Raw genomic sequence first — 24,899 nt, 5'->3', positions numbered from 1 at the left:
CGTTCTTCTAATCTCAACTTTTCAGGACTCAGTTGTTGATGTCTCCTATTGTAATTTGTCCGTCTTTTCTCTGCTAAGACTAAGAGAGGCAGAGTTCCTGAAATGACACACACTGCTTCCTCCGATATTGTGCGTGTGTGTGTGTGCGTGTGTGAACAGATTTTTTGCCGTAAATCGACGTTTTCTTAAAAACGGCTGGGCCGATTTCAAAAATCAAAAATTTAAAAGCCATTCGATGTATCTCAAAATTCAAAAAGCGTTCGAAAGATATTGGTTGGGAATCGTGCTGATTAGTTTTTGGTAGAGATCGGCCGGACCGTTTTCTTGTAATAAATTGTTAAAAGAAAATTTTGCGACGATTTTTCTTATTTTTTTTTGACGATAGATACCATAGTCTTCTAGGTCATACTAAAATATTACAACTCGTTTAACTTTAAAAATTCGTCAAAGTTTGCAAAAATTGGTATCGTTTTTTTAACATTTGTCAAAATTAGACATTTCATTGCCGTTTTCTCAAAAACGCCTGAACCGATTTCAGAAATTTAAAAGTCATTTGATGTATCACGATGAGGACTATTTGTGCGACGATCTGCCAAGCCGTTTCTTTGTTTGGAAAAAGTGTTTAACTTTTCGTCCACATATAAGCTCATACTACTGAAGCGATTTTGAAAAATCAAAAACTGATCGAAAGATATTAGTTGGGAATGATACCGATTAGTTTTAGTTGAAAATCTACCGAGCCGTTTTTTTGTAATTAACTGTTGAAAAAAATATTTAAACCGATTTTTATGAAACTTTTTTTTAGCGATATGTATCATGGTCTTATAGAACTTACTGAAATATTACGGCATTTCGACAAGTAGTTTTATTTTAAAAATTCATCAAAGTTTAAGAAAATGAATAGTTTTTTTTACGTTTGTTAAAATTAAAATTAGACGATTTACTTGGTATAACGATAGAGTACTTAGTCTTAATGAACATACTAAACCATGAAAGTTCTACGGAAACTGGTTAAAATGTGAAAATTGTTGATTTTTGAAAATTTGCTTTTAGAAAAAAATACTCCGAGTTACTTCGTTTTCAAATATGTGTAATAAATCCACTCGGAATACTTTTAATCACTCACAAATTAATTTATTTTTTATTGATTAATTCGATTATTTATACATATCGTGAAGTTCATGTTACTTTCCTCAAGGCAAAATACCAATACCAACTAGTTAAAATTGTTTTTTTTTTAATTAGGCGTCGAGCGTATTCTACAAACAACTTTGTGTGCGCTTATGAAAATTTTTTTCAAAATTTTGAATTTTTTTTAGAAGTTTGAACTTTTTTGGAATTTAAAAACAAACGTATTTTTTAAATACTTTGGGAATCTAGAAATTTTTTAAAGTATTCGAATTCTTTGAAAATTTTAAAATATTCTTAATTTTTCGTAAGAAATCGTTTTTTATAATTTTGCCATTTTTTGAAATTTACCAAAATTTAGTTTTTTTTCAAAATGTTGAAAAATTTTGATAATTTGAATTTTTTTGAAAATTTTGATTTTTTTTTGAAAATTCTCAATTTACGAAATTTTCTGTAAAAGCATTTTTTGCACAACGTTTACTCAAGCGAAATGTTTTTTGAATTAATCTAATCGGAAGATTCGTTCTATCAAAAACTGAATTACCATTTTTGGCTCTTTTTGCCCCATATCTTCGAAACGGCTAGACCTGCCTATGCCTAAAAAATAATCAGCATGTCTCTTTATCAATACGGATCGAATGTTTTTTAAACTATTCAAATCGATTATTTCATACTGTCGAAAATGTCGAGGACATTTGTTTGAACCATATACATGAATTCTAAAATTAAAATACTTGGTTCGCAAAGCAAAAAAAAATACACAAAATGTGTACACATTATTAAAATCTATATAAAATATCTGATATTTTGATGTACATATATGTCCAAGAAACATTTTTGACCGCCAAATGACATTTTTTAACTTCCCGAAGGAGAAGTTTTCATCAAAAAATCCGATTCGTTAATTTCATGTTTTCTCGACGTTTCAAGCCATTCTGAATCGAATGAGACCAAATTTGGAAAAAGTATGTGTGTGTGTATGTGTGTGTGTGAACAGATTTTTTGCCGTAAATCGACGTTTTCTCAAAAACGGTTGGACCGATTTCAAAAATTTAAAAGCCATTCGATGTATTTCGATGAGGACTAGTGTTTCTGAGTTTTGTGTGACGATCGGCCGAGCCGTTTCTTTGTAAATCGCAGAAAAGTGAAAATTTTTTCGTCTGCGTTTTAGCTTGCAATTCTTAATCGATTTTGAAAATTCAAAAACCGTTCGAAAGATATTGGTTGGGAATCGTGCTGATTAGTTTTTGGTAAAGATCGGCCATGCCGTTTTCTTGTAATAAAGTTTTTTTTTTTAAAAAATTCGACGATTTTTTTATTATTTTTTTGTCGGTAGATACCATAGTCTTCTAGATCATACTAAATCTTTAAAAATTCGTCAAAGTTTGCAAAAATTGGTATCGTTTTTTTTGGCATTTGTCAAAAACAGACCTTTGATCAACGTTTTTTCAAAAACGCCTTAACCGATTTCAGAAATTTAAAAGCCATTTGATGTATTTCGATGAGGACTATCGTTCGTCAGTTTTGTGCGACGATCTGCCAAGCTGTTTCTTTGTAATTTGAAAAAAAGTGTTGGACTTTTCGTCCATATTTAAGCTCATCCTACCGAACCGATTTTAAAAAATCAAAAACTGTTCGAAAGATATTAGTTGGGAATGGTACTGATTAGTTTTAGGTGAAAATTTACCGAGCCGTTTTCTTGTAATTAACTGTTGAAAAAACAATTAGACCGATTTTTATAGATTTTATTTTTGGCGACATATATCATGGTCTTACAGAACTTACTGTAATATTACGGCCTTACGACAAGTAGTTTAATTTTAAAAATTCATCGAAGTTTGAAAAAATGAGTAGTTCTTTTGACATTTGTTAATATTACAATTTATTATTATTATTTATTAAGACCAAGTACTATTATCGTTATACCAAATAAATCCTTTAATTGCAATATTAACAAATGTCAAAAAACTACTTATTTTCTCAAACTTTGATAAATTTTCAAAATTATACTACTTGTCGTAAGGCCGTAATATTTCAGTAAGTTCTATAAGACTTTGATATATATCGCCTAAAAAAGTACCATAAAAATCGGCTTAAATTTTTTTTTCAACAATTAATTACAAGAAAACGGCTCGGTAGATTTTCACCTAAAACTAATCAGTAGCATTCCAAACTAATATCTTTCGAACAGTTTTTGATTTTTTGAAATCGATTCGGTAGTTTGAGCTTAAATGTGGACGAAAAGCTTAACACTTTTTTTCAAATTACAAAGAAACAGTTTGGCAGATCGTCTCACATAACTGACAAACTATGGTCCTCATTGAGATACATCAAATGGCTTTTAAATTTATGAAATCGGTTCAGGCGTTTCTGAGAAAATGTCGATCAAAGGTCTAATTTTGACAAATGCCAAAAGAACGATACTAATTTTTGCAAACTTTGATGAATTTTTAATTATCAATATCTTTCGAACGGTTTTTGAATTTTCAAAATCGATTAAAAATTGCGGGCTAAAACATAGACGAAAAAATTTTCACTTTTCTGCTATTTACAAAGAAACGGCTTGGCCGATCGTCACACAAAGCTGAGAAACGCTAGTCCTCATCGATATCCATCGAATGGCTAAATTTTTGAAATCGGTCCAACCGTTTTTGAGAAAACGTCGATTTACGGCGAAAAATCTGTTCACATACACGCACACACACACATACTTTTTCCAAATTTGGTCTCATTCGATTCAGAATGGCTTGAAATGTCGAGAAAACATAAAATTAGCAATTCGGATTTTTTTATGAAAACATAAACTTCACCTTCACCGGTTGGGAATCGTGCTGATTAGTTTTTGGTAAATATCGGCCGGGCCGTTTTATTGTAATAAAGTTTAAAAAAAAAATCGACGATTTTTATTATTATTTTTTTGACGGTAGATACCATAGTCTTCTAGATCATACTAAAATATTACGGCCCTATTACAACTCGTTTAGCTTTAAACATTCATCAAAGTTTGCAAAAATTAGTATCGTTCTTTTGGCATTTGTCAAAATTAGACCTTTGATCGACGTTTTCTCAGAAACGTCTGAACCGATTTCATAAATTTAAAAACCATTTGATGTATCTCAATGAGGACTATCGTTTGTCAGTTATGTGAGACGATCCGCCAAACCGTTTCTTTTGTAATTTGGAAAAAAGTGTTTAACTTTTCGTCCACATTTAAGCTCAAACTACCGAATCGATTTCAAAAAATCAAAAACTGTTCGAAAGATATTAGTTGGGAATGCTACTGATTAGTTTTAGGTGAAAATCTACCGAGCCGTTTTCTTGTAATTAACTGTTAAAAAAAAAATTTAAGCCGATTTTTATGGTACTTTTTTAGGCGATATATATAAAAGTCTTATAGAACTTACTGAAATATTACGGCCTTACGACAAGTAGTATAATTTTAAAAATTTATCAAAGTTTGAGAAAATGAGTAGTTTTTTGACATTTGTTAATATTGCAATTAGAGGATTTACTTGGTATAGCGATAATAGTACCTGGTCTTAATGAACATACTAAACCATTAAAGCCCTACGGAAACTGATTCAATTATAAAAACTAGCTGTAAGTGGAATTCTGTCTTAAGGCAATTAGGGCATCGTGCCTTAAGGCAAATTGCTGGAACTTCCCGTACCAAAAATTATTATTTTTTTTAAAAATGATTAAAATTGAAAAATTGAAAAAAATTCACTTCGAAAAAATAAGATTTTTGAGAAACTATAAATTGGACAAAAAATTACTTTTTTTTGAAAAAAATTTAAAAAAAAAAAAATTTTTTTTTAAAAAAATTTTTTTTTAATTTTTATTTTTTTTTAAGAAAAATGTTTTTTTTATTTTGACATATTTTGGAAGATCTGAACTTGTTTTTCAGAGCAATCGTACTGCTTTAACTGCATAGAGACGAAATATAAAGCGCGTAAGCGCGGCGTTGCTGTCTAACGGGTAAACATTGATACGGAACCCATAGGAAAATAAACAAAATTTATACTTATTGTTAAAATCTCTATAAAATATCTCTGAAAATTTGATGTGCATATGTCTAATGATCATTTTTGACCGCCAAATGGCATTTTTTTTTTACTTTTTTCGTTATATCTCCGAAACCGCTAGACCTGCCTTTATGAAAATTTGATCAATTCTTTATCTTGTCAATACAAGTAAAATGTTTTTTGAATTATTAAAATCGGACGCTCCGTTCTCTTAAAAACTGAGTTACCGTTTTCGGCACTTTTTGCCCCGTATCTCCGGAACGGCTAGACCTGCCTTTGCCAAAAACTAATCAGCACGTCTCCTTATCAATACGAATCGAATGTTTTTTGAATTATTCAAATCGGTTGATCCGTGTTCCCGAAATCGTCGACGAAAATTTGTATCCGCACATACATACACACACGCACACACACACACACACACACACACACACACACACACACACACACACACATACATCCATTTTTTCTAAGGTATGCCAAAATATTCAGAAACCTCTGAAACCTAAAGATATATAAAAATTTTCATTTTCCATTTTTTTGCGATTACTATAACTTACCCTACGGGAAGTTAATTATTAATTTGTGAAAATTTGCTTTAAGAGAATACTTACTCCGAGTTTAACGTATTCGTTTGTTCGTTTTCAATTATATGTAATAAATCCACTCGAAATACTTTTAAGCACTCATAAATTAATCTATTTGTTATTGATTAAGTCGAATATTTACACATATCGGGAAGTTCATGTAACTTGCCTCGAGGCTAAATACCAATACCAACTATAGTTCAATTTTTTTTTTTCAAAAAAAAAATTTTTTTGTATATCGAAAGTAATTCAGATTTTAATTTTAATTCTGACTAAAGTTCTAATATACTTTAAACAAATAATTTCAACTTTGCAATTCGGTTTATATAATTCTTATAAATACTAGACAATGTTACAATATTTATAATAATCTATCTGAAAACATTCAATATTCCTCGAACATTTCGTTACGGTACGGGAAGTTCCATCAATTTGCCTTAAGGCACGATGCCATACACCCCACTAGTTTCAAAACAACGTTGGATATCGATAAAAAACTAATTATAAAAGAAAATGTTTCATACTGTTTTTCAAAAAAAAAAAAACAAATACTTTTCAAGTTAATGGCTAATAAAAATGCGTTTCTTTTTGTCGTTGTCATCGTTTTTTGCAAATATCTCCAAAAATATACATTTTAACGAAAATCATGTTATGAACAAAATTATATCATATAATCTCTTAATAAATCGGTGTTTTATAATATGTCCTAATATTGATAGATATGAAAAAGCAAAGTCGTTTTTTATTTCGTTCAAGATTTTATTATTGTATTTGAAGTCTAGCGGCGAGGTGTTACATTTTATATATTTCATGGTGTTTTATAGTGCTCAAAATAATAAATTTAAAATGAGTATTGTTAAGGTTCCGGTTTGTTTTTCATTTAAATCAACTAGTTTTATGAGTGCCATTTCCATCAAAATTACTATTAATCGTACATCAACTAGAATTAACTTGGTTCAAGAGATTCAAAAATATCACGCAAATTGGAGCACAGTAGAAAAGCTCAAGGGTTACACCCTTTATCCGTAGATAGATTAATGCACATATGAACAGAATTTGACCAATTAATTCACTTAAAATATGAACTTAAGTAATAATGTATCTCGAACTATTTTTTTTTTTTTTTTTCTTTATTTGGCCTCTAATAACAATACAGCCACATACAATATTATATTAACATAATTTATATATTTATACCACTTAATCTAATAAAATTAACCAAAATACTATAGCACTTTACACTTCTTAATATTGTAAGTAAATTAACTGGTTTGTCTATGCAATTGCACTCATGCAGCTTATTCAACATATCTTGTCTGTTTTTTTCAAATAGGCCACACTCCAATATTAAATGTTCACCACTTCCAACTGCTTTACCACACCTACATGCATTCGAAGCTGCAACACCTATCCGATGCAGGTGTGATGGAAAGCTTCCATGGTTTAATCTTAACCTCGTTAATGTTACTAAGGTTCTTCTATCCTCGAATTTGAAACTTTCTTGCCACATTCTGCTTCCCACTGCTGGATTGCATATTCTATAATATGCCCCTCTAGTCTCATTTGGATCGATCCATACTTTTTGCCACTCTTTAAAATTTTATTTTTACACCGTTTCACATAATCCTTGTATGTTGCTACGTGCATAATAGATCCATTTTTTGTTGCTTGTTTTGCTAATTTATCAGCTATTTCATTTCCTTTGATTCCTGAGTGAGCCTTAATCCATATTATTTTAATGGTATACCCTATTCTTATCAGCCTATTAATATCGTACCACACTTCATAGAACAATATATCTGATGTCTGAGTTTTGTTGTATAAATTTTGTAGAGTTTCTATACTACTTTTACTGTCGGTGAATATAACTGTCTTCATTATTTTGTGCCTTTGAATTAACTCTATTGCCTTTTTAATAGCAAAAATTTCCGCAGTAAAAATTGAAGCAAAATCAGGCAGTTTATATCCCAACTTAATGTTCAAATTTTCCAAATATATTGCACAACCCACTTTCTGATCAAGCTTAGATCCATCCGTGTAAATTACATTGTAATCTCTTATTTTTGTCATGTTTATATTAAAAATATCATCAGAAATGCTATATATATCCAGATAAAGTGTATTATAATATGGGTGTTTTGTATAATTGATACCTTCCTCTCTTATTTTATTTACATACAAATAGCTATTAACTAGGCATGGTTTTTTTCGCTTTTTCCAATACTTATATATTGTAGTGTCTATTGAAATTTTACCTACTTTTTCTATAATTTGATTATCCTGTATTATTATTTTTTTAAGTATAAATTTGTCACAAATGAACTGTCGTCTTAGGTATAAAGGCATCTCCCCACTTTCCACCAAAAGGGCATTAGTGGGAGTGGATCGCATAGCCCCCATACAAATTCTCAAACAGTTATATTGAGCTTTGTCCAATACCCTACAGTAAATCGAATTATTAAATACAATACATCCATAATCAAAAATGGGTCTTATTAGTGTTTTATAAAGATTCAAGGACGCAATAGGGTGTGATCCCCACCATGTACCATTCGTCATTCTCAAAATATTTATTCTTTTTTCTACTCTTTTAAGCACATAATCCATGTGTTGTTTGAAAGATAACTTTTGATCAAATATAACCCCTAAGAATTTGTTATATTTTTGTACTTTAATGATGTGATATTTACTATTTATCTTATCCACATGATTAATATTTCTGTGTCTTGTATAAATACCAATTGAACTTTTATTATCTGATAATTCCAGACCTTTCTCTTCCAGCCACACATGAAAGCGATCAATATTCTTACTCATTACCTCACAAGCTTCTTGCAGGCTTGCTTTTTCTACGTAAATAACCACATCGTCCGCATACTGCAAAATTTTTGTTTCTGGCTCCAAGATCCCTTCTATATCTCTTACGTATATCGCATATAATAAAGGGCTTAAAATACCTCCTTGTGGTAATCCTTTATATATTTTTCTTGGTCCAATTATTTTACCATTTATCCTAAAATATACTTCCCTTTCAAAGATATTATTAGTAACTGCCCTAATAAAATTACATGGTAATCCGATCTTTGACATAGTTTCTGATAATGTTTTAGGTAAAACATTATCGTATGCACCCTTGATGTCACTAAAAAGTGCCACAACATACTTATTTTTCGTAAAGGATATATGTAAGTCACTAATAAAATTACTTAAACTATCCTGTGTTCCCATACCCTTCCTAAAGCCAAATTGACTTTTTGGTAGTATTCCATATTTTTCACTCCACCACTCCAGTCTTCTTTTAATCATTCTGTCCTTAACCTTTGAAACACAGGATGCAAGAGAAATCGGTCTATACGTGGAGATCTCATTCGCATCTTTATTAGGTTTTTTGATTAAAATTGTAATATACTTATTCCAGGCCCCAATTACTTCCGGATTTGTCCATACTTTATTCAACAATTTTAGTAAAATCTCTTTTGCCACCATTGGCAAGTTTATGAGCATAGAATAAAATATTCCATCCATACCTGGTGCGGTATCAGTACCTTTAATTAAAGCAATTTCTAATTCCCACAATGTAAAAGGTTTCACTAATAGGAATGTTTCGCGTCCAAAAACCTTTTTATCCACATTGAAATAATCATTTCTAACACTAGATGGAGCATAAGTATCAATAATATTATCAATCATCATTGGGTTAACGTTTTCTTGTAAATTTTCAGGTTCTATATATTTTTTCAAACATTTAATTGTTCTAAATACTTCCCTGGTAGACGTATTTGGTTTGATATTATTTGTATATTCATGCCAACTATCTCTCTTCTTTCTTCTGAATATCGTTCTGATTTCAGCATTAATGTTTTTACATATTAAATAATTATGGTAGTTAGATTTCTGCCTATAATTTTTTTCTGCGTCTCTTCTTTTCCTAATAAGTTCGTCGCACTCATTATCCCACCAAATAGGTTTAAAGTGTTTGATATTGGAGCATATTCTCTTTTTTGGTATACTTTTCTCCGCTGCAATATTGATTATGTTCATAAATTCTGTATAAGCAACAACCGGGTCATTTACTTCAAAATCATTTGAGTAATACTCAATTACTTTTTGATATTTTGTCCAGTCGGCAGCTTTGCAATTCCAATATTCCCTAGTTCTATTTATAATAGGTGATTCTCTTAGTTGCATCATTATTGGATAATGATCAGATCCAAGAGAATGTTTCCTGACATTCCATACAATTTTATGTGCCACCTCGTGAGTACACAATGTAATGTCTACCACTGTCGAACTATTCTTAAAATTCAAAGTCGGATTCCCGTCATTTAATATAATTAAATTGTTGTCATTAATAACTTCCAATAAGTTATTGCCAATCTTATCATTCCAATTACACCCCCATGCCATATGATGTGCATTAAAGTCACCACAAATTATGTAAGGTTTGGATATCTGACTTAATAAATCATTCCATTGACTAACAGAAATATTATAGTTAGGTACAATATATACCGAAATTATAGATAGTTGATGTTTTCCTGCACAAAATTCTATACCAGATATTTGGAATTTATTTATATCAATTGTTCCCGTATTAAAAGCTAATACTTTGTTTATAATTATTTCATTCTTAACTAGAATTGCAGTACCACCATACCCATCTTTTCTGTCACTGCGCACAGTCTTATATCCCCTGAGCGAAAATTTCCTATCACTCTTCAACCATGTTTCTGAAAATGTAGCAATATGTACTTTGTTTTCAAATAAGAAATGCTCAATACTACTTTTGTTATGTATCAAAGACCTACAGTTGAATTGTAGAATATTTGTTACCATAAAATAAATTGTAATTGTGATTGTATAATTTTCTTTTGCACATTTTCCATGCGCTCATTAACCTTAATTTCTCTTATTGTTGTCCACATCTCCTTCACTACCTATTCTATTCATTACCTCTCTTAACATTTTGTTGATGTCTTTATTATTAGGTTTGTAGTGTTTTTTAACTAGTTTGATAAATAAATTCAAAAATTCATCGGTATGTTCTTCATTGACGTTCTTTATGGTATCTACTTCTTTCTCTTTGTCTTTGTTATCAACTTCATTCCTAGTGGATACTCGATATTTTTCTCTAAAACCTTCCCTATCTGTATGCACCCTGTTCCTTTCACTTGATTCCCCTTTTGATTTATCTTCTTTTCTATTAATTATATTATTATATTTGGTTCTTTCTTGTTTTTTGGCAATGTTTCTCTTGAAGGGTCTTGTAGATGTACTGTACAATATTGATGTGCTGGCCGATACCGGTTCATCATTGTTATCTTCCAGGTCAGATAAAATTTCAAATTTATTTCTAAGAATGTTGTTGTTAATTTGTAAACTTTTCCTGCTTTCTGTGCTTATCACTGGGAAATTCTTTTCTTTGTCTAAATTGGTTAGACTACCTCTGGTTATTCTGGCATACTTGTTGTTTTCTACAACTGACCTTGCTTCGTGAAAAGCTAAGTTTTGTGTTGCCATTATTTCATATATTTTCTTATATTTCATAAATATTGGGCATTCCCTATTATATGCTGCATGTTTACCAAAACACAAGCAGCATCTTAAATCGTCCGTATTTATGCAATCTTGTAAGGCGTGATTTTCTGCGCATTTTGGACATCTTACCTCTCCTCGACACTGATCACGAACGTGGCCGAATCTCCAACATTTGTGGCATTGTATTACTTTTTTCACGAATGGTGTTACTGGGCATTTAACAGAGTGGATCGCTACTTTTTCTGGTAATTTTGTCCCTTTAAAAGTGAGTTTAACACACTGTGATTTGTATGTCTTATGATTTTCTTTTTTCGATCTTATACATTTAACTCCCACTATCGGATACTCGGATTCGATGACATCCACAATTTCTTCCTCAGATAATTCGCTATCTACGTCAAAAATGATTCCGGTCCGCACCGTTAAATATTTGGGGATATACGCTCTTAGATTATTCGATTTGAAAAAATCACCATCTAATAGTCTATTAGCTGTCACACCATTACTTAAAATCAATTTTACTTTGTTTTTACCAATTACTCCAATTTCTTCCAAATTTGTTTTCATATTTGGCCATGCATCATGAATTTTTTTTCCAAGTGCCATAGGATGCAGGCGTCCTATGTTTTTATTATAAGATTCTACGTATATTATATATGGTCCTTTATCGTAACTGTCATATCGTACTTTATCCTGTTCGTAATTGTCGGGCATCATTTCGTTTTCTTTGTCATTATGTTTTGTTATTTTACTCGAGTCCTCACCACAATTATCAAATTGCATTACGTTATCTAACTCATGAAAGTCATGCAACATTTTATCATTCTGATCATTTATTTCGGTATTACTCGACCCCGCACTAATATTTTCATTGGTCATTTCTTCGTTGTTTGCATAAGTTGTTGTTTCACTTAAATCCTTATCGCACTCATCAAATTGCATAACGCTACTTAATTCTTGACTGTTCCGATTTGCTTCAGTATTCTGATTGATATTTACAATATTCGATACCATAGTATTTCTTTCATTACTTGTTCCATTACTATTATTATAATTTGAAATATCACTATTATTTGTTATCTTAGACGCCGTGTCATTGTTATTATTTCCAACAGTATGTATAATATTTTCGGTTCTTCTAAGTTTGGTTGCACTTTTGCCAATTACTTTATTCATAATTTTTAATTTATTATCTTCCTTAATTGTTTTATTTTTGTTACTGTTCTTTTTATCTTTACTATCTGATATTGCAGAAATTCTGGTATGTTTTTTATACTTATGTAATAATCTGTTCTTAATTACATCTACCTCACTCATGATGCTACTAGGATTTTTGTTTGAATTATAATGTACTTCTAATTCTTCTTCACTAATTTCACTCATTAACATTTCATTATCAAAACTATCATTTATCGTATTCATTGCCGTTGCAATTGTTTCACCGATTACCGAACACTTTGTTGAACAATCGGGCGGCCGTCCGCCTTCTTGTCCGTATTGTCCGGATTCCATTACGTCACTTTTTTAATATATATTCACTGAACACTTGTCGATGTTACCTGCTCCGAGGTCAAACACAAACTGACAAAACTGCAAATTGGATTTTGATCTCGAACTATTATAAAGAAAAATGTAAATTAGATATTATCATTACTGAAGAATTAACTTGGTTCAAGAGATTCAAAAATATCACGCAAATTGGAGCACAGTAGAAAAGCTCAAGGTTACACCCTTTATCCGTAGATAGATTAGTGCACATATGAACAGAATTTGACCAATTAATTCACTTAAAATATGTACTTAAGTAATAATGTATCTCGAACTATTATTAAGAAAAATGTAATTTAGAAAACAAATTAATATATAGAACGAGAATATAAAAATTATAGGCAACATTAATGGAGCAATTATTTTGGATGAGAAAATCCAAGGTTACATTATACCTTTGCCGCGGATACTATTATATTCATTCTTTCTGAATTCGTTATACTGTTCAAAAGACTGCAATTTCCAATACGTATATCTTATGCTATAAATCATAAAGGCAGACGATGAATTTTTATGTGATAAATTTGGAAAATCGATGTTTTAGTCGTGAATAAATTAAAAAATATTTATTTATACATCTATATCTACAGGTATGACTAAAAATGTTGGATAACCCTTGGCATTAAAATAAATTCAGCTATTGGAAATAAATTCGTTCAATAAATTGTAGTGTATATTTCTAATATAGTATTTTATTGAACATATTTCAATACACATTGTTTAATAGTTTTACGTGGCTAATTTGAAGTTCACAGTATAACTAAAGTGTTAAGTGTGAGGTCTGAGACTCATCATTTTATTTAAAGCAGTTTTACATTAAAAATCTCCCATATGGATGTATATACTTTTCGTTATAGACTGTAGTATAAAAAACATAATCATTTTTAACTAATTGGTGAATATCAGTATAGGTTATTAAAAAAAATTTGTTACTTTAGAATTGTAGGCATGGGTACAAGACAAAGTCCGTCGGGGGTCATCTAGTATATATATATATATATATATATATATATATATATATATATATGTATATATATATATATATATATATATATATATATATATATATATATCTGTGTGTGTGTGTGTTCATAAATATAAATATTATAAATAGTATTTTATTCATTTTTAAATTAATATATAAACAACATAATTTATTTAGGATCACAAATTGTACTACAACCAAGTACTAATTATTTTTATATCCATGTTGTAGACAATTTTTTTTTTCAGATAACTGAATTAAAAGCTCATCACTTTACAATGGAACAAGAATTTAGAAATAAAATGAAGGATTCAGAAAGAAGATTTAATGACAAATGTCTGATGATGGATACCAAAATCCAAAGTCTCTTAAAAGAAGTTGCAACGTTGTCAAAATCTGCAAAGCGTACAAAAGATGTAGCATGTAGTGGCAATAGTGGCAGTGGTACTGATAGCCCAAGTAATACTTAAAATGGTTAGTAAAGTATATGTTATATTCTTCTATTGTTTTTTTTTTAAATTGTTTGTATATCATTTATATTGTACTAAAATATAATGACTAGTATGTCGATCAAGGAAAAGACAACTTTTAACTTCCCGTAGGATAATTAAAAGTAGCCGGAAAAAAAAATCGAATATGAAATTTTTTATAAATCTTTACGTTTCAAATTCTTCTGAACATTTTGGCATATCTTATATCAATAGATGAATGTGAGTGTATGTATGTATGCTCGCATACCATTTTTCGTTCAAGATTTCGAGAACACAGATTATCCAATTTGAATGATTCAAATATCATTGACGCGTGTGCGTGCTGATTAGTTTTTGTCTAAGGCAGATCTAGTTGTTTCGGTGATACGGTGCAAAAAGTACAAAAATTGTGTGAATAATTATAATGTATATTTTGGATTTGAAATTTGAAATTCAATTGAAGTTCATTGAAATTTGGCGAAAAACGACTGAAAGTTGGATAAAAAATTATTCGATTTTTAAATTAAAAATGAAATGGAAATTTAGAACTGTACATGTTCATAATTACAATTTATAAAAAAAAATAAGATATTGATCCAGAATATAATAATAATTCTTACGGGTTGATCCTCATTGCTTATGGGTATGAAAAATGGATGTTGGCAGATTTTCAATTCACACCGAGCATGATTGTAAAATTTCATAAAAATCGATCCAATAGTTTCGGAGGAGTATTGCGATGAACAGTATGTCAAGAAATTTATATATATATATATATATATATATATATATATATGTTAAATTTTTATAATTTTGATGTTGAGATATGTGAGATTCAGTCTTCAGGGCAATACATCAATTAAAAACTTGTATGACTTTAAAACATTTTTATTTTTTCCATACGTTTCGACACATAGTTTTGTGTCATCTTCAGTGGACACTAGTTTGAAGGCACAGATAGAAATTATTAATTGAAACTAATATATAAGAAGTAATATGGTATGAACTTACATGTAATTGTAATAATCCTAATTATTTCATCATTATAATTGTTCACAATGCACAATGAAACTAATTCTTGTCACTTTAAATTGAACAATATATAAATTTTAGAATGAGTTTTTTTTATGAAATTGTAAAGTACATCCCGCTATTCCGTATTCCGATGCACGAGTGTGAAGCCTAAATGTACACAAATATGCGCACCACGTGTTAAAAGCTAGGTACAGAGCACACGAACTCACCAGAGAATTTAAGGTTTGACAACGCGAGGAGGGTACATATAGTAAAATATAAAAATATGACAATTGTGAGGGTGGACATAGTTGGTAGAATTGAGATAAAAATTAAAAGAAAAATAAAAATTAACATTAAAATTAATATAATTAAAACGTCGATCAAGATAGGTAATTATTTTAAAAGTATGAATTTCGAGACATTGTTTAAAACTACTTGGTAATTCTCACACAGTGAAGAAGTATCTAATCTTTTGTTTATGCTATTTTTAAAAAGGTGTATGAAACATGATTCTGAAAAGCGTCTCTGCGATGTATTCGACTCGTGATATAAAATTGTGGCAACATCAAAATTGAAAATATGATTGAAACTTTGGATGTGGTCAGTTATCATTGTTTGATTTTGATTTTTATTTTTGAAGTTGTTGTAGTGTTGTCTAAGACGTTTTTTTAGATGTTGTCCAGTTTCGCCAATATCAGTGGCCTTACAATTTGTACAGTCAATTTTATACACGATGTTAGAAATACGATCTAAACTTGTCGGTGATTTTAAGTTCGAAAATAAAAAGTTAAGAGTCTGATCAATATTGCAAACTAAACGCAACTCCGTAAATTCAAACAGTTTTTTCCAAATAGGAAAGAGATTTTTAATGTATGGGAGACAAATAGTGCCAATAAACTTATTTTCTTCTTTTTTCTGGGACTCGAGGGAAGGATGATTATGTTTTGTGTTAAGGACGGAAAGCCTGTTGTTAATTACTGATTTTATAAGATGTGGAGGATAGCAATTATTTAATAGGGTTCTGTGGATTAGAGATAAGTTAAAAGGCCAAAACTTTTTATCTGACAAGAGAATATAGCATGATCAACTAGATTGATAATAGTATCAATTTTCATGTTAGTAGGATGATAAGAATGGAAATTGAGATATCTGCCAGACCACGTTGGTTATTGGTACCAGTTAGTAATAATTTTATTTTCTGGAGTTTTTATGATATTTACATCTAAAAAGCTAATTGATCTATTTGTTTTTCTTTTTCGAAAGTGAAGGTGAGGTGTTTATTAAAGGAGTTAAATTTTTTTAGTAAAGAATCAAAGTTATTTTTAGGAATGCAAGTAATTATATCACCGACATATCTGTAATAAAAGAAAAATTCAACATTAGATAGTTTAAAGACGTTTTTTTCGAGGTGTTGTAAAGAGAGTTCAGCAAGAGCAGGTGAGATAGGCGATCCCATGGGTGTACCAAAAATTTGTTTATAAAAATGTGAATTGAATTCAAAATAAGTATTCGCGACTATGAATTTAATGGACTCTCGAAACCAATGGAGAGAAAGGGTAGTGTGGCAAGAAATCTCATCCCATCTATCTGTGATTTACTCTAAAATTAGTTCTAGTGGGACATTTGTGAAAAGAGAAACTACATCTTAGCTTAAAAAGAGAGAGTTCTTGGGCAATTGTGTATTACGTATTTTGTTGACAAATTCGAAGGAATTTTTAATAAAGAAAGGAGAATTAACAGCAATTATGGAGAGGGGTTTGCTCAGAAATTTGGAAAATTTATTTAGGGGAGAATTCAAATCTGCAACTATAGGTCTGAAAGGGTACGTTGGTTTTGTGGATTTTTGGGAGACCGTATAATTTTGGGTTGTTAGGATGTAGGTTTTTTAACGACAAGGACAAGTCTTGTGGAATTTGTTTAGTAGATACTAAATTATTAATGAATTTGTGGAAAGTGCGGTTGATTTGATCTGTAGGATCGCTATTGATAGGACTGTAAACGTTAGTGTCATTAACTAGACTAGTGATTTTTTCTAAATAGGTAGTTTTGTCGAGAACTACTGTGACATTTCCTTCATCTGCACTGGTTACTAAAATATTCGGATTATCTTTGAGAAAGTTTTTACAAAGTTTTATGTCTCTTAAAATATCTTTGTAATCAAGAATTTTTTTGGAAATAAAGGACTTGATGTAGGAGAGAAAATTTTTGCAAAAATGGGAACGAATGTTAGATTTTACTTCAAGATTTTTGATGTTATGAAGGCCAGCTTCTAGTCTGCTTAGAACTTAAAATAAAATAACAAAATTTAAATTGTGGCAATTATTGGGGATAGCAAAGTTAGGACCTAGTGCAAAAATGTAAAGTAATCTATCTGGAATTGTGACGCTGGAAAGATTTTTTAGCCATTTGTTAATTAGTGTACTATTTAATACTATTTTTGAAAGGTTGCGTTTAGACTTAACTCGAACTTAATTTTATAAGAATTTTTTAATTTGATGAAAAATTTGTTGTTACGAGTCGATTCGTATTCAGAAAAGCTGAACCAAGCGTACGTTTTATCAATAGCTAGTTTCAAGTTATTGACATTGCAAATACAACTCTTGATTTCAATGGATAACATATGGAGGCTTAATGAAGAAATTTTTTTTCTTATCTATATATATTCTTATCCAGAGGTCGGCAACGCGGCGCCCGCGGGCGCCATGGAGCCCCCGATCAACTTTAGATGCGCCCTCGGTTAATGTAAATGTATGATAACCTTAGCATAAATGAATTTCATATTTTTCAAGTATATATTGCATATTGTTGTAAGTCTAAAAATATATATAGAAAATTTTACTACTATATCATATTTAGAAGTTATAGTCAAATTAGCAGAAGAGTTTTGTTCAAGATTTCGCAGCACTAGAACCCGTTCTAGCATTTTTTATAAACCCATTCAAAGTTGCCGAAGATGATCTTCTGAAAAGTGTTTCAGTGTATTTCGAAATTAGTAATATCGAAGACGTGGAGTTAGAAATAATAAACTTACAAAATGATATTATTTTAAAAGCACATGAAGTAATGATAAAATGTTTTGGAAGTCAATGAAAATACGTATCCTATTTTAAGGAAATGTGCGCTAAAAATTTACTCATATTGTGCAACAACATACAATTGCGAGTCTTTGTTTTCAAATATGAAATATTTGAAATTAAAATACCGAGCAGAGTTAAATGACACACATTTAGATAACTGTTTGCGGACAGGGAACTTTAATTATATTCCCAATTATAAAAAATAGCTGAAAATACGGACACACAAGTTTCACACTAAATTATGTGTATATAATTAGGTAATATTAAATCATACTCTTCTTTTATCGATGTACTGAATGTTCGTAATGTATATATTATATTATATTAAGTCTTAGCAACTAAGAGAATAAAGGTATGAAAAATCTTTTTTTTTTCATACCGATGCGCCCTCGGTAATTTTCAGATTTAGTTTTGCGCCCTTAACAGCAATCAGGTTGCCGACCCCTGTTCTTATCTATATATATATATATATATATATATATATATATATATAATAAAATAATTTATTTAAAAGTAGATTTAGCGAAGGATGCCTAATATCTTTACTCTCGTAAAACACTTTTTCAACTCTTTTTGCAAAATTAAAATCGAAGTTTAACCCAAGAATCTTAAGTAATCCAGTTTATAAGCTTAATTGTCTAGATTGTAATTGCGTCTACATAGGTGAAACCAGTCAAAACTTGCACAAAAGAACATCACAACACAAAAACAACTCTAAAAATAAAAACCAGAATAAAACACAACTAACAGATCACATTAATCAGCTCAAATAATTTCAGATCACATTAATCAGCTTTGCAATGACTATAAAATAATCAATGACCTGAAATTTTCAAAACACCACCATACCTGAATGAAGCGTGTATTGTATTATTTTATTATTTTACTAAAAACATATGTTTGTCAGTCTTTTTACACTTTCGCAAAATTTGTAAACACAATTCATTTAGTATTTAGACGTTAGTCAATCTGTACACACTAGAATGTAACCAAAAATTGTCAACTAGCTGTAAGTGGAATTCTGTCTTAAGGCAATTAGGGCATCGTGCCTTAAGGCAAATTGCTGAAACTTCCCGTACCAAAAATTATTATTTTTTCAAAAACGATTAACATTTTTGAAAAAATTTTACTTTGCAAGAATAAGATTTTTGAGAAACTATAAATTGGACAAAGAATTACTTTTTCTTGAAAAAAAATTTTTTTTTTAAAAGAAATTCTAAAAAAAATTTTTAAATTTTTTTTTTTCTGAAAAAAAATGTTTTTTTAATTTTGACATATTTTGGAAGATCTGAACTTTTTTTCAAAGCAATCGTACTGCCGCAACTGCATAGAAACAAAATATAAAGCGCGTAAGCGCCGCGTCGCTGTCTAACGGATAAACATTGGTACGGAACCCATAGGAATGTAAACAAAATTCATACTTATTGTTAAAATCTCTATAATTTGATGTGCATATGTCTAATGATCATTTTTGACCGCGAAATGGCATTTTTTTTACTTTTTTCGTTAGATCTCCGAAACCGCTAGACCTGCCTTCATGAAAATTTGATCAATTCTTCACCATGTCAATACAAGTAAAATGTTTTTTGAATTATTAAAATCGGACGCTCCGTTCTTTTAAAAACTGAGTTACCGTTTTCGGCACTTTTTGCCCCGTATCTTCGGAACGGCTAGACTTGCCTTCGCCAAAAACTAATCAGCACGTCTCCTTATCAATACGAATCGAATGCTTTTTGAATTATTCAAATCGGTTGATCCGTGTTCCCGAAATCGTCGACGAAAATTTGTATCCGCACATACACACACACACATACATACACACACACACACACACACACATACATCCATTTTTTTCTAAGGTATGCCAAAATGTTCAGAAACCTCTGAAACGTAAAGATATATAAAAAATTTCATTTTCGATTTTTTTGCGATTACTATAACTTACCCTACGGGAAGTTAAAAAAATTAGTTTAAATGTTCCAGTTATTAATAGCTTGGTTTATCACAGTGTAAAAGTGTAGTGTATTTTTGATAATTAATTTCTGTAAGTATTTATATATAAGTTCTATAACTTTATATTATTTTCCTCGTACCTCATATAAAATCTTTTAGTTTTTCCACTGAATGACGGTCTCGATGAAGACCGAAACGTATGGATAAATAAAGTATTTCAAAATTACTTTAGTTTTTTTACTTGGTGTTACTGCCCGATTCTAAATAACTCATCAAAATATATATCAACACCAAACTCACATATTTCAATATATTTAAATATATATATATATATATATATATATATATATAAATAAATAAATGAAGCTCTCGATCAAATGATCCGGTAAAACTCGAAAACGGCTAAACCGATTTGTCCAGTCTGTCTTGAAAAATTCGTGCCAATCCAGAGAAGGTCGGAAAGGTGATATAATATTTCAAAATCGCGTTGAAACTTTACATTTTTAATTTGAAAATTTTTGTAGAAGCTTAATTTGAATAAAACAATGGACGGTGGCTACGTGAAATGTCAAACCGTTTTTGACAGGTGATGTTCAATTACTTTTTTTAATACGTTGTTTTACGTGAATATTATTTAATTATGATTAAATTGTAGTAAGTAGTTTTGTTTGTAGTTTTATTTATACACAAAAACGTTATTAAACGGGCCGCAAGTGTTATTACAAACTCAAAATATGAACTTTTTTGGAATGTTAATATGAAAATGCACTTTTTTAGCATATTTTTCTCAAACACGGTGCTCTGAAAGATCTCATTTGTATAATTATATATTCATTGGTATTTATAAAATATTTTTAAGGTTATATTATTTTTTATTTATGTTATTTAAATTCAGAACCTAAATTTGGTATCGATCAAAGGGTCATTTTGTCGAATAACATTTTCCCAGTTATAATATCCCAGAATTTATCGAAAAATAGATAGTAATATATGAAGGTCCGGGGTTAAAAAAGTCCAGCACCGATGTGTCAAAAACCAGTAAAGTTAAGCATTGTTTAACAAAGATATTTGAAAGTAGAGGGAAAAAGATGTATAACCAGCTATAACCTTGATTCTTGTGACTTTGCTATCGGGAGATAAACGGTAATCTTTGAGAATCCAGAATAAAAGTATTTTCTTTTGTTGGTAGTTTTTTAGCATTAGTTAAAAATGAAATTATTTTGTAAAATACCTTTAAAATTAAAATAAGACATTAAACATGTTTGCCACCTGGGCGTTCCAAGTTACTCCGCCTATAGGGTAAAAAGGCCTAGATAACAAATTTTTGAAAGACAGCAAAAAAGCACATTTCTACAACGCTGACGTATCTGACAATTTTACTGAACGTAGTCAGATAATTGTTCGTTTGAAATGTGTTATTTGTTGTGATATAATTGGTTTGATTTTTATAACGTAATTAATATTTGCCGAAATCAAATTGGATCTTTGTGCCTCGCCCTGATCTACATATACACTTTTTATTAAATTTACTATAATTTATCGAATGTTACTTGAAACTTTTCAAAAAGCAGGTCAAACAAGAAACACGTAATTCATTTTCTATATTCTCTCCTCGCAGAAATTTGAAAATTGTGTATAAGCTCAGTAGTATTATTTATAATTACACACAAAATCCAGAATCCAAAAAGAATCTGAAAAACTTGAAACGTAATCAATAATTCGAAAGACCAAAAAAGACTTGGATTGGATTATATCATGTTTTTTTATAGAAAATGTATAAAACTTCCAGTTTGATTGTTTGGAGAAAATATAGACAAACTAATGTGGTTTATTGTTTTTATAAAGCCTCATTGTATATAGCATTCAAACAACACATCCTTATACACTTAAAGTATTAATATTTTTGATTCTCTAGAAATTGTTTAGAATATACCTTACTTAGCTCTCTATTCTTTAAACAATCATAACTCTATCAATATCTGTGTAATAAAAAATAATAAATTTTAAGAAAATGAGTAGTTTTTTGACGTTTGTTAAAATTAAAAATAGACCACTTAATTGGTATAACGATAGAGTTCTTAGTTTTAATGAACATACTGAGCCTATGGAAACTGGTTCAATTATAATAATTGTTGATTTTTGAAAGTTTGCTTTTAGAAAATACTCCGAGTCAAAGTGTTCGTTCGTGTTTAATTATGTGTAATAAATCCACTCGGATACTTTTAATCACTCATAAATTAATTTATTTTTTATTGATTAAGTCGATTATTCACACATTTCGGGAAGTTCATGTAACTTGCCTCAAGGCTAAATACCAAGCCAACTAGTTTGATTCACTTGTCGCTGAGTTATAGAATTCTAAAAAACAAATGGAATTTTCCCCATGTTATTTTTATAAGAAACTTTATATATATATATATATATATATATATATATATATTTATATTTGCATTTTCTGTTAATAATTTTTGTTTATTAACTTCCCGTAGGGTAAGTTATTGTAATGGGCCGAAAATCGGAATTAAAAATTTTTACATTTCTCGACGTTTTGAAGGTTTCTGAACATTCTGGCTGTGTGTGTGTATGTGTGTATGTGTGTATGTGTGTATGTATGTATGGATACAAATTTCCAGTCACGTTTTCGGGCGCACGGATCAACCGATTTGAATGGTTCAAAAAGCATTCGATTCATATTAATAGGGAAAAGAGCTGATTAGTTTTTGGCCAAGGCAGGTCCAGCCGTTACCGAGGTACGGAGCAAAAAGTGCAGAAAATAGAAATCGAGTTTTTGAGAGAACGGAGTATTCGATTTGAATGATCTAAAAACATTCAATTAGTAATGATTGGGAAAAGTGTTTGTTAGTTTTTGGCAAAGGCAGGCCCAGCCATTTCGAAGATACGGAGCTAAATATGTAAAAAATGGCAGTTTTTGAGAGAACTAAGCGTCCGATTTAAATGATTCAAAGAACTTTCTGCTTGTCTTAACAAAATAATTGATTTTGGAAAAAAAAAATTCAACTTTTTCAATTCAGATTTTATTTTTAATTCTGACTATAGTTCTAATATACTTCACAAATAATTTCAACTTTGCAATTCAGTTTATACAACTCTTATAAATATTAGACAATGTTACAATATTTATAATAATCTATTTGAAAACATTCAGTATTCCTTGAACATTTCGTTACAGTACGGGAAGTGCCAGCAATTTGCCTTAAGGCACGATGCCATAATTGCCTCAAGACAGAATTCCATTTACAGCTAGTTTTTATATTTATATATGTTTTTGTATTTACATTAACATTCATTGTATGTCTTGAAATATGTATTCAAAATAGTGTATAGTTTGAATGTGTGTCTAATAAAAAATATCATAAGAAATTTCTCGAAAAAAATTCAAAAGTGTTAGTGGCGAACAATCCTCACTGAAAATTAAATTTTAAATTTTAAATCAAAACAAAGTTTTTGCATCACCTGAGGATAATCTGAATATAAATTCAATGTAAAGCTTCCTCAAAAAGACGATTGACCAGTTATTGAGAGGTTAAAGATGATGAATGAAGTTGCTAAGTGTGGCAGAAAGGTGAAAATTTGGGTTGTATGTAGTTTTCAATCTCGCGTTGAAAAATTATGTAATTACTATAATAATTCTTACGAAATGTGCGATTATATAAATTTTTTATAGACTTATAAAAGTGGCACATATTTGCATATGTTTTTATTTTTCAGATGCTGTTGGACATCATTATAAAGTTGAAGACCGCCATTTTATTGGACGCAGTATAAACAAGATATTATATGAATGTTTTGTTATATAGTTATGTTTTCTACAATATACGTATTAATTTCGTATAATAGAAAATATAATATTTATTGACATTTGATATTATTGTAGTAAAAATCACCATACGTATTTTTTTATTTGTGGACATTGCGTGAATAATTATATTGTAATTTTTGGATATACCAATTTTAAATAAAATCATATTTTAATATTTTAAATATGTATCAAATTCAATATAGAAGGAATGTGGCCTTATGTTCTATTACAATTATATATTCTAGCATACGTTAGCTTCTCCATCAGTTTTTTCGACTTCAAAGTTGTAAAATTGTATGCGTTTGTCAAGCCGTTTCCTCGACGTTATTTAAAAATGTACAAGTTTTTTTATGATATCCTTTATATTGATCAAGCCGTTTCTTACAACTAGTTTTTTCAAAAAACATTTTTAGCCTATCTAAATAATTCAAAAACTCTATAAAAGTTAGCAGTTAGTCATGTCGATTAGTTTTTGGTTAAGTTCGACCATGCGCTTTCTTCTTTGTACTTTATAAAAAAAAAGACGATTTATGAAACCCAGGTATTGTCGCCTGTAAAGATAGAGTTCATGATCTTAACAAATATATCAGAAAATTTGGACTCATAACATGTGGTTTATTTGTCATTTAACCTTATTTATTGTTTAAATATCATTAACACGTTGAAGACCGCATCGAAAATCGTGCTTTACACGTGGGGATCGCATCAAAAATGGTCTATTCCAGTATATAACCGTGTGTCCACTCGTAAC

At 29.9% G+C, this 24,899-nt stretch overlaps 1 protein-coding gene across 1 annotated transcript in view; it reads left to right on the top strand.

Annotated features, from left to right (window-relative positions):
• The window catches only part of LOC113366293 (protein FAM76A), a 49,013-nt gene extending 24,763 nt beyond the window's left edge, over positions 1-24,250 (top strand). The window contains exons 5-6 of the mRNA XM_026607875.1: positions 14,060-14,285; positions 24,058-24,250. Of these exons, the coding sequence (XP_026463660.1) occupies positions 14,060-14,281 (222 nt within the window). The 3' untranslated portion in view covers positions 14,282-14,285; positions 24,058-24,250. The remainder of the gene's footprint in view (positions 1-14,059; positions 14,286-24,057) is intronic.
• The last annotated feature ends 649 nt before the right edge of the window (positions 24,251-24,899 follow it).

Source organism: Ctenocephalides felis, unplaced genomic scaffold (genome assembly GCF_003426905.1).
Source record: "Ctenocephalides felis isolate EL2017-DRISC unplaced genomic scaffold, ASM342690v1 CF-g0.4_SCAFFOLD_01170, whole genome shotgun sequence".
NCBI classification, from domain to species: domain Eukaryota; kingdom Metazoa; phylum Arthropoda; class Insecta; order Siphonaptera; family Pulicidae; genus Ctenocephalides; species Ctenocephalides felis.
Note: the sequence above shows the minus strand (reverse complement) of the source record. Positions and strands in the feature narration are given on the sequence as shown.